The sequence below is a fragment of the Oncorhynchus gorbuscha genome, unplaced genomic scaffold (genome assembly GCF_021184085.1).
Source record: "Oncorhynchus gorbuscha isolate QuinsamMale2020 ecotype Even-year unplaced genomic scaffold, OgorEven_v1.0 Un_scaffold_2497, whole genome shotgun sequence".
Classification (NCBI taxonomy): Eukaryota; Metazoa; Chordata; class Actinopteri; order Salmoniformes; family Salmonidae; genus Oncorhynchus; species Oncorhynchus gorbuscha.
Window position 1 is genome coordinate 47,528 of NW_025746993.1, and position 11,826 is coordinate 59,353.

The window sequence follows — 11,826 nt, forward strand, 5'->3', positions numbered from 1 at the left end:
GGGAAGTGGCTTGGTGGTTGGGTGTTATAGTATGTTGGTACAGCTGGAGAAGGGAAGTGGCTTGGTGTTTGGGTGTTATAGTATGTTGGTACAGCTGGAGAAGGGAAGTGGCTTGGTGGTTGGGTGTTATAGTATGTTGGTACAGCTGGAGAAGGTGGTTGGGTGTTTGGTGGTTGGGTGTTATAGTATGTTGGTACAGCTGGAGAAGGGAAGTGTTGGGAGTATGTTGTGGCTTGAGTGGTTGGGTGTTATAGTATGTTGGTACAGCTGGAGAAGGGAAGTGGCTTGGTGGTTGGGTGTTATAGTATGTTGGTACAGCTGGAGAAGGGAAGTGGCTTGGTGGTTGGGTGTTATAGTATGTTGGTACAGCTGGAGAAGGGAAGTGGCTTGGTGGTTGGGTGTTATAGTATGTTGGTACAGCTGGAGAAGGGAAGTGGCTTGGTGGTTGGGTGTTATAGTGTATTGGTACAGCTGGAGAAGGGAAGTGGCTTGGTGTTTGGGTGTTATAGTGTGTTGGTACAGCTGGAGAAGGGAAGTGGCTTGGTGGTTGGGTGTTATAGTATGTTGGTACAGCTGGAGAAGGGAAGTGGCTTGGTGGTTGGGTGTTATAGTATGTTGGTACAGCTGGAGAAGGGAAGTGGCTTGGTGGTTGGGTGTTATAGTATGTTGGTACAGCTGGAGAAGGGAAGTGGCTTGGTGGTTGGGTGTTATAGTATGTTGGTACAGCTGGAGAAGGGAAGTGGCTTGGTGTTTGGGTGTTATAGTGTGTTGGTACAGCTGGAGAAGGGAAGTGGCTTGGTGGTTGGGTGTTATAGTATGTTGGTAGCTGGATGTTGGGAGGTGGCTTGGTGGTTGGGTGTTATAGTATGTTGGTACAGCTGGAGAAGGGAAGTGGCTTGGTGGTTGGGTGTTATAGTATGTTGGTACAGCTGGAGAAGGGAAGTGGCTTGGTGGTTGGGTGTTATAGTATGTTGGTACAGCTGGAGAAGGGAAGTGGCTTGGTGGTTGGGTGTTATAGTATGTTGGTACAGCTGGAGAAGGGAAGTGGCTTGGTGGTTGGGTGTTATAGTGTATTGGTACAGCTGGAGAAGGGAAGTGGCTTGGTGTTTGGGTGTTATAGTGTGTTGGTACAGCTGGAGAAGGGAAGTGGCTTGGTGGTTGGGTGTTGTGTTGTGTGATGTGTCGTGTTGAAGCTGTATTAGGAGCAGACAGGCAGCCTAGAGGAATACCGAGCATCACACAGTATAGGAATAACAGGAACAACAGACCTATTCTGCCATTATGTAGTAGAATATATGACAGGATGTTTACATCTCTCCTGTGTGTGTACCTGCACGCGTCCAAGTGACAAACATCTGTACTGAATGTCCATTTCAATGTTGGGCCTGTTTTCTGTGGAACTAGGGGTCGTCTAAGAGAGGGGGGGCCAAGAGAGAAAGAGAACACTTTGAGGTAGGCTATCAACAGAGGAACACTTTATCTTGTTGTCACACACCACACACACACACACACACACACACACACACACACACACACACACACACACACACACACACACACACACACACACACACACACACACACACACACAAATGCAATGCCCACAGACCTCACCCCACCCCTGAGTCAAGTCCCAGGTCCATCCCCTCCTCCTTTTATCATTCTGTCCGTTCATTCAGAGTGTCTCTGAGACAAACAGCAGACTGAGAACATCAGCAGTGGTCCATGGCTGACTGACTGGCTGACAGCTCCTGGTCTTTCCTCAGACTAATGCCTTGTCTCTGCCAGACAGTCACATAGGCCCATGGTTTAATATTCTCCTCTGCTCTGTCTGCCTGCCACTCTCAGGACAGGGCAGTAGCCAGTCAATCAATAGGCAGAGAGAGAGTCAATTGCTGATGTTTGTGAGGGAATGTCTGTCTGTCATTCAAGGAGTCTGTGACTCATCCAATCTAATGCTCTGTGGACTATTTCTCAAGAAAAATGACTGGCTGGAATTGAAGGTGACCTTGCCGGTCAGGCAGCTTGAGTGGGGTCATCGGTTTTGGGGTCATCCCTGTGGGGTCAGAATCTCCCTGCATGGTTTTGGTCATTGTAGCTCACCTATTGGTGATTGTATGGTCATTGTGTTATCCCTGTGTGGTCATTGTAGCTCACCTCTTGGTCAGACAGGTCTCCCTGCAGTAGACTGACTGTGGTGTCTGTCTGGTCATTGTAGCTCACCTATTGGTCAGACAGGTCTCCCTGCAGTAGACTGAGTGTGGTGTCGTCTGGTCATTGGTCATCTGTAGACTGCTGTCTGGTCACCTCTCGGTCAGACAGGTCTCCCTGCAGTAGACTGAGTGTGGTGTCTGTCTGTCTGGTCATTGTAGCTCACCAGTAGACTGAGTGTGGTCAGACAGGTCTCCCTGCAGTAGACTGAGTGTGGTGTCTGTCTGGTCATTGTAGCTCACCTCTCGGTCAGACAGGTCTCCCTGCAGTAGACTGAGTGTGGTGTCTGTCTGGTCATTGTAGCTCACCTCTCGGTCAGACAGGTCTCCCTGCAGTAGACTGAGTGTGGTGTCTGTCTGGTCATTGTAGCTCACCTCTCGGTCAGACAGGTCTCCCTGCAGTAGACTGAGTTTCTCTCTGAGTTCCTTCAGTTCTTTCTTGTTGGACTCGATGTCTTCTGTCTTCTCTCTGTCGTCTCTGTCTCTCTGCTCCTTCAGACGCTCAATGATACGCTCCTACAGAGAGGGTCAGAGGGTTAATTCACACATGGAGACACATACTCACCTGTAGAGGAATGGGTAGTTAGAGGTCAGGGCCTCCTGTGGCGCGGTGGTTTAAGACACTGCATCACAGTGATAGCTCTGCTACTAGAGATCCTGGGTTAGAGTCCAGGCTCTGTTGCAACCGGCTGCGACCGGGAGACACATGGGGCGGCGCACAATTGGCCCAGCGACTGGGTTAGGGAGGGTTTAGCGCGTCTTAGGGAGGTTTAGCCCAGCGTCGTCCGGGTTAGGGGGGGTTAGGGTCGTCCGGGTTAGGGCGTTTAGCCCAGCGTCGCCCAGCCGGGTTAGGGGACCGGGTTAGGGAGGGTTTAGCCCAGCGTCGTCCGGGTTAGGGGAGGGTTTAGCCCAGCGTTGTCCGGGTTAGGGGAGGTTTGGGTTAGGGAGGTTTGGCCCAGCGTTGTCCAGGTTAGGGGAGGGTTTGGCCCAGCGTTGTCCGGGTTAGGGGGTTTGGCCCAGGGTTTAGCCCAGCGTTGTCCGGGTTAGGGGAGGGTTTGGCCCAGCGTTGTCCGGGTTAGGGGAGGCCGACGTTGTCCGGGTTGTTCTTGTCCCATCGGACACGTTGTCCGGGTTAGGTGGGCCGCCCTGCCTAAGAGTTCATCTTCTATTGACAACAGGGTCTGAATGTTGATTTGAGTGCCATTACAACTGGCCTGGAAAATAATCTTGTGGAAATTACTATAATTTAATGGCTATTATTACATCATATTAAATAATAACCACTTTAGGTTTAATAATAAGTATGTTTTTCGTCATTCATCACCTCACACACAGTCCATCAAAGTTTAACAGGCGCTTGAACTTACTACACCGACTAAATCACAAGCTCAGTAACATTTAATAGTGTAGCTCACACTCCTTATATCACAACTAGAACAGTGTCTGACAGAGTGTTCAACCTTCACAGCCAATCAGAACAACACACACCACGTACTGGAAGACCAACGGTTGGCTCTGTTCATCTCACACCTGTGTGTTTGTGTGTCAACCTCAACCTCGCTCTGCATCGCAGCAAGGCCTTTAACACAACATTGTGTTTTCAGAAACTGTGAATTCACTTAGAACTCCTCTATTAAAACACTCTGAAATGAATCAGGTCTAATTCTGGTGCATTCAGCTAGAGGCACTCAGAGGTGAACACCATTCCATTATAATATGAGGGAGAGGGAGAGAGAGAGAGATAGAGAGGGGGGAGGAGAGGGAGAGAGAGAGAGAGAGAGAGAGAGAGAGGGGGGGGAGAGGCAGAGAGAGAGGGGGGTGGGAGGGAGAGAGAGAGAGAGAGAGGGAGGGAGAGAGAGAGAGAGAGAGAGAGAGAGGGAGAGGGAGAGAGAGGAGAGGGAAAGAGGGAGAGAGAGGAGAGGGAAAGAGAGAGAGAGAGAGAGAGGGAGAAAGTAGAGAGCGAAAGAGAGAGAGAGAGATCAAATTCGAAAGAAAGATATTGTGCTTTGCTTGCCTCGGAGCAGTTTCACAACCTGGCCGGCCAAAACTCACACACCAAGCACCATCCAGACACACTGAGCACCATCCTGACACACAGAGCACTATCCTGACACACCAAGCACCATCCTGACACACCAAGCACCATCCTAACACACCAAGCACCATCCTGACACACCAAGCACCATCCTGACACACCAAGCACCATCCTGACACACCAAGCACCATCCTGACACACCAAGCACCATCATCACACACCAAGCACCATCCTCACACACCAAGCACCATCCTGACACACCAAGCACCATCCTGACACACACCATCCTGACACACAAGCACCATCCTGACACACCAAGCACCATCCTGACACACCAAGCACCATCCTGACACACCAAGCACCATCCTGACACACCAAGCACCATCCTGACACCAAGCACCATCCTGACACACCAAGCACCATCCTGACACACCAAGCACCATCCTGATTCACACAAGCACCATCCTGACACACCAAGCACCATCCTGACACACCAAGCACCATCCTGACACACCACACCATCCTGACACACCAAGCACCATCCTCACACACCAAGCACCATCCTGAACACACCAAGCACCATCCTGACACACCAAGCACCATCCTAACACACCGAGCACCATCCTGAACACACCATCCTGACACACCAGCACCATCCTGACACACCGAAGCACCATCCTGACACACCAAGCACCATCCTCACACACCAAGCACCATCCTCACCATCACCAAGCACCATCCTGACACACCAAGCACCATCCTCACACACCGAGCACCATCCTGACAACACACCATCCTGAGCACCATCCTGACCATCCTGACACACCAAGAGCACACCATCCTGACACACCAAGCACCATCCTGACACACCAACCATCCTGACACACCTAGCACCATCCTGACACACCAAGCACCATCCTGACACACCAAGCACCATCCTCACACACCAAGCACCATCCTGACACACCAAGCATCATCCTGACACACCTAGCACCATCCTGACACACCAAGCACCATCCTGACACACCAAGCACCATCCTGACACACCAAGCACCATCCTCACACACCAAGCACCATCCTGACACACACCATCCTCACAGCACCATCCTGACACACGAGCACCATCCTCACACACCAAGCACCATCCTCACACACCAAGCACCATCCTGACACACCAAGCACCATCCTGACACACCAAGCACCATCCTGACACACCATCCTGAGCACCATCCTAACACACCAAGCACCATCCTGACACACCAAGCACCATCCTGACACACCAAGCACCATCCTGACACACCAAGCACCATCCTGACACACCAAGCACCATCCTGACACACCAAGCACCATCCTGACACACCAAGCACCATCCTGACACACACCAAGCACCATCCTAACACACCAAGCACCATCCTGACACACCAAGCACCATCCTCACACACACACCAGCACCATCCTGACACACCAAGCACCATCCTGACACACCAAGCACCATCCTCACACACCAAGCACCAACCTCACACACCAAGCACCATCCTGACACACAAGCACTCACCATCCTCACACACCAGCACCATCCTCACACACCGAGCACCATCCTGACACACCAACACCCTGAGCACCATCCTGACACACTGAGCACCATCCTGACACACAGAGCACCATCCTCACACACCAAGCATCCTGACACACCTAGCACCATCCTGACACACCAAGCACCATCCTGACACACCAAGCACCATGCTGACACACATAGCACCATCCTGACACACGAGCACCATCCTCACACACCAAACACCATCCTGACACACCAAGCACCATCCTGACACACACCAAGCACCATCCTGACACACCAAGCACCATCCTAACACACCAAGCACCATCCTGACACACCAAGCACCATCCTGACACACACCAAGCACCATCCTGACACACACCAAGCACCATCCTGACACACCAAGCACCATCCTGACACACCAATCCTGACACACCAAGCACCATCCTGACACACCAAGCACCATCCTCACACACCGAGCACCATCCTGACACACCGAGCACCATCCTGACACACCAAGCACCATCCTGACATCCTGACACACCAAGCACCATCCCGACACACCAAGCACCATCCTGACACACACCATCCTGACACACCAAGCACCATCCTGACACACCAAGCACCATCCTCACACACCAAGCACCATCCTGACACACCAAGCACCATCCTGACACACCAGCACCATCCTGACACACCAAGCACCATCCTCACACACCAAGCACCATCCTGACCATCCTGAGCACCATCCTGACACACCAAGCACCATCCTGACACACCAAGCACCATCCTGACACACCAAGCACCATCCTGACACACCAAGCACCATCCTGACACACCAAGCACCATCCTGACACACCAAGCACCATCCTGACACACCAAGCACCATCCTGACACACCAAGCACCATCCTGACACACCAAGCACCATCCTGACACACCAAGCACCATCATTTACATTTACATTTACATTTAAGTCAAGCACCATCCTGACACACCAAGCACCATCCTCACACACCAAGCACCATCCTGACACACACCAAGCACCATCACCATCCTGACACACCAAGCACCATCCTGACACACCAAGCACCATCCTGACACACCAAGCACCATCCTGACACACCAAGCACCATCCTGACACACACCAAGCACCATCCTGACACACCAAGCACCATCCTGACACACCAAGCACCATCCTGACACACCAAGCACCATCCTGACACACCAAGCACCATCCTGACACACCAAGCACCATCCTGACACACCAAGCACCATCCTGACACACCAAGCACCATCCTGACACACCAAGCACCATCCTCACACACCAAGCACCATCCTGACACACCAAGCACCATCCTCACACACCAAGCACCATCCTGACACACCAAGCACCATCCTCACACACCAAGCACCATCCTGACACACCAAGCACCATCCTGACACACCAAGCACCATCCTGACACACCAAGCACCATCCTGACACACCAAGCACCATCCTGACACCATCCTGACACACCAAGCACCATCCTGACACACACCAAGCACCATCCTGACACACCAAGCACCATCCTAACACACCAAGCACCATCCTGACACACCAAGCACCATCCTGACACACCAAGCACCATCCTGACACACCAAGCACCATCCTGACACACCAAGCACCATCCTAACACACCAAGCACCATCCTGACACACCAAGCACCATCCTGACACACCAAGCACCATCCTGACACACACCAAGCACCATCCTGACACACCAAGCACCATCCTGACACACCAAGCACCATCCTGACACAGCACCATCCTGACACACCAAGCACCATCCTGACACACCAAGCACCATCCTGACACACCAAGCACCATCCTGACACACCAAGCACCATCCTGACACACCAAGCACCATCCTGACACACCAAGCACCATCCTGACACACCAAGCACCATCGGCCTATCCCGGCCAAACCGTCCCTAACCTGGACGGCCTATCCCGGCCAAACCCTCCCTAACCTGGACTGCCTATCCCGGCCAAACCCTCCCTAACCTGGACGGCCTATCCCGGCCAAACCCTCCCTAACCTGGACGGCCTTTCCCGCCCAAACCCTCCCTACCTGGACGGCCTTTCCCGCCCAAACCCTCCCTAACCTGGACCAATTGTGCGCCACCCTATGGGACTCCCAATCACGGCCGGTTGTGATACAGCCCGGGATCGAACCAATGTCTGTAGTGACGCCTCTAACACTGAGATGCAGTGCCTTAGACCGCTGTGCCACTCGGGAGCCCCAAAGCTCATGTGTGTGTTTCTATAATATATACCTTCTCAGCCAGTGCTTCCTCCAGGGTGGTGAGAGCTGTGTCAGTGTTGGAGGTGTCTGTCTGGAGAGACCTGACTCTGTCCTTCAGACTACTCATCTGTTTCTCCTTGTCTCTCAGCTGCTCCTGCAGATTCTCAATCTGAAGAGAGGGAGAGAGAGGAAAGGAGGGAGGAAGGGAAGGAGGAGGGGGGGTGAAGGGAGGGGGAGGCAAACGGGAGGGAGGAGAAGAGAGAGGGAGGGAAGGAAGGAAGGAGGGGAGGAAGGAGAGAGAGGAAAGGAGGGAGGAAGGGAAGGAGGAGGGGGGTGAAGGGAGGCCATCCTGACACACCATCCTGACACACTAGAGGCAAACGGGAGGGAGGGAAGGAAGGAGGGGAGGAAGGAGAGAGAGGAGGGAGGGGGAATGGATGAGGGAGAGAGAGAGAGAGAGAGAGAGAGAGAGAGAGAGAGAGAGAGAGAGAGGGGGGGGAAGGGAGGGGGAACGGATGAGGGACAGAGAGAGAGCATTGTGAGTCAGCAGAAAACACACACATAAGATCTTGCTTGAGACACACACACACACACACACACACACACACACACACACACACACACACACACACACACACACACACACACACACACACACACACACACACACACACACACACACACACACACACACAGGACAAACAAAGACAGAAAAGCATGTGTTCAATGTAGAATGAACAAACTGAACAGAACACAACACAATAGAACACAACAAAAACAGAACAGACAGAACACAACACAACAGAACAGACAGAACACAACACAACAGAACAGACAGAACACAACAGACAGAACACAACACAACACAACAGACAGAACACAACACAACACAACAGACAGAACACAACACAACACAACAGACAGAACACAACAGACAGAACACAACACAACACAACAGACAGAACACAACAGACAGAACACAACAGACAGAACACAACAGACAGAACACAACACAACAGACAGAACACAACAGACAGAACACAACAGACAGAACACAACAGACAGAACACAACAGACAGAACACAACAGATTCAGAACACAACACAGAGACAGAACACAACAGACAGAACACAACAGACAGAACACAACAGTGAACAGACAGAACACAACAGGCACAAAAACAGACAGAACACAACACAACAGAACACAACACAACAGACAGAACACAACAGACAAAACACAACACAACAGACAGAACACAACACAACACAACAGACAGAACACAACAGACAGAACACAACACAACAGACAGAACACAACACAACAGACAGAACACAACACAACAGACAGAACACAACAGACAGAACACAACACAACAGACAGAACACAACACAACAGACAGAACACAACAGACAGAACACAACAGACAGAACACAACAGCAACAGTTTTTCCAGAGAACACACTGTGGCCATTCAGATTTTCCAGCGCAGAGCGATGTTTCCTGAATAGCTTTGCAAAGGGAATGTATATTACTGGAAACTGTCAACGTTTAACAGTGAACTGGATAAATTATTTCCACAAAAAAATGAGGGGTGAATAAACCAGTGTTTAATTTGTATTGTCAACTTTTCTTATCTGGCTGTGAAAGGTGGCTTCAGTACCTGGAGCTGAGAGGTTGATAAATGGCATGGGTATGTAAGAGAGCTCACACACACACACACACACACACACACACACACACACACACACACACACACACACACACACACACACACACACACACACACACACACACACACACACACACACACACACACACACACACACACACACACACACACACACACACACACACACACACACACACACACACCTCAATGAAGAGACTGTCTGTTTCTTTCTCCTATTTCACATTTAATTAAACACAGACTGATTTGATTAATACCTGCAATATTCTGTCTATCGCGTTTGACATAAACTGGTGTCAATATATCACCTCATGTATAAATGTGAATGTCCTCCCCCCTCTCTTTCCCTCTCCCATTCTCTCTCTCCTCTCTTTCCCTTTCCCATTCTCTCTCTCCCTCCCCTCTCTTTTCCTCTCCCATTCTCTCTCTCCCTCCCCTCTCTTTCCCTCTCCCATTCTCTCTCCCATTCCCTCCCCATCTCTTTCTCCCATTCTCTCTCCCTCCCCTCTCTTTCCTCTCCCATTCTCTCTCTCCCATTCTCCCCCTCTCCCTCTTTCCCTCTCCCATCCTCTCTCTCCTCTCTTTCCCTTTCCCATTCTCTCTCTCCCTCCCCTCTCTTTTCCTCTCCCATTCTCTCTCTCCCTCCCCTCTCTTTCCCTCTCCCATTCTCTCTCTCCCTCCCCTCTCTTTTCACTCTCCCATTCTCTCTCTCCCATTCTCTCTCTCCCATTCTCCCTCCCTCTCTTTCCCTCTCCCATCCTCCCTCTCCTCTCTTTCCCTCTCCCATTCTCTCTCTCCCTCTCCTCTCTTTCCCTCTCCCATTCTCTCTCCCTCCCCTCTCTTTCCCTCTCCCATTCTCTCTCTCCCATTCTCTCTCTCCCTCCCCTCTCTTTCCCTCTCCCTCCCCTCTCTTTCCCTCTCCCATTCTCTCTCTCCCTCCCCTCTCTTTCCCTCTCCCATTCTCTCTCCCTCCCCTCTCTTTCCCTCTCCCATTCTCTCTCCCTCCCCTCTCTTTCCCTCTCCCATTCTCTCTCTCCCCATTCTCTCTCTCCATCTCTCTCTTTCCCTCTCCCTCCCCTCTCTTTCCCTCTCCCATTCTCTCTCTCCCTCCCCTCTCTTTCCCTCTCCCATTCTCTCTCCCTCCCCTCTCTTTCCCTCTCCCATTCTCTCTCCCTCCTCTCTCTTTCCCTTTCCCATTCTCTCTCTCCCTCCCCTCTCTTTCCCTCTCCCATTCTCTCCCTCTCCCATTCTCTCTCTCCCTCCCCTCTCTTTCCCTCTCCCATTCTCTCTCTCCTCTCCCCCATCTCTTTTCCCTCTCCATTCTCTCTCTCCCATTCTCTCTCTCCCTCTCCTCTCTTTCCCTTCTTCTCCCATTCTCTCTCTCCCTCCCCTCTCTCTCCCATCCCTCTCTCTCCCATTCTCTCTCTCTTCCTCCCATTTCTTTCTCTCTCCCATTCTCTCTCTCCCATTCTCTCTCTCTCATTCTCTCTCTCCAATTCTCTCTCTCCCATTCTCTCTCTCCCTCCCCTCTCTTTCCCTCTCCCATTCTCTCTCTCCCTCCCCTCTCTTTCCCTCTCCCATTCTCTCTCTCCCATTCTCTCTCTCCCTCCCCTCTCTTTCCCTCTTCCATTCTCTCTCTCCCTCCCCTCTCTTTCCCATTCTCTCTCTCCCATTCTCTCTCTCCCATTCTCTCTCTCCCCATTCTCTCTCTCCCATTCTCCCATCTCTCTCCCATTCTCTCCCATTCTCTCTCTCCCATTCTCTCTCCCATTCTCTCCTCCCCTTTCTTTCTCTCTCCCATTCTCTCTCTCCCATTCTCTCTCTCCCTTTCTCTCTCTCCCATTCTCTCTCTCCCATTCTCTCTCTCCCATTCTCTCTCTCCCCCTTCTCTCTCTCCCATTCTCTCTCTCCCATTCTCTCTCTCCCATTCTCTCTCTCCCATTCTCTCTCTCCCATTCTCTCTCTCCCATTCTCTCTCTCCCATTCTCTCTCTCCCCCCTCTCTTTCCCTCTCCCATTCTCTCTCTCCCATTCTCTCTCTCCCATTCTCTCT

The 11,826-nt window shown here is 51.6% G+C and overlaps 1 protein-coding gene across 1 annotated transcript; it reads right to left on the minus strand.

The window, feature by feature from the left end:
• Positions 1 to 2,363: 2,363 nt before the first annotated feature.
• On the minus strand, positions 2,364 to 8,311 carry LOC124025871 (ELKS/Rab6-interacting/CAST family member 1-like). The gene is made up of 2 exons (XM_046339186.1): positions 8,117 to 8,311; positions 2,364 to 2,726 (listed from the first exon to the last, which is right to left on the minus strand). The coding sequence occupies exons 1-2, from the start codon at positions 8,210 to 8,212 to the stop codon at positions 2,364 to 2,366; spliced, it is 459 nt and encodes a 152-aa protein (XP_046195142.1). The 5' UTR covers positions 8,213 to 8,311.
• Between the last annotated feature and the right edge of the window lie 3,515 nt (positions 8,312 to 11,826).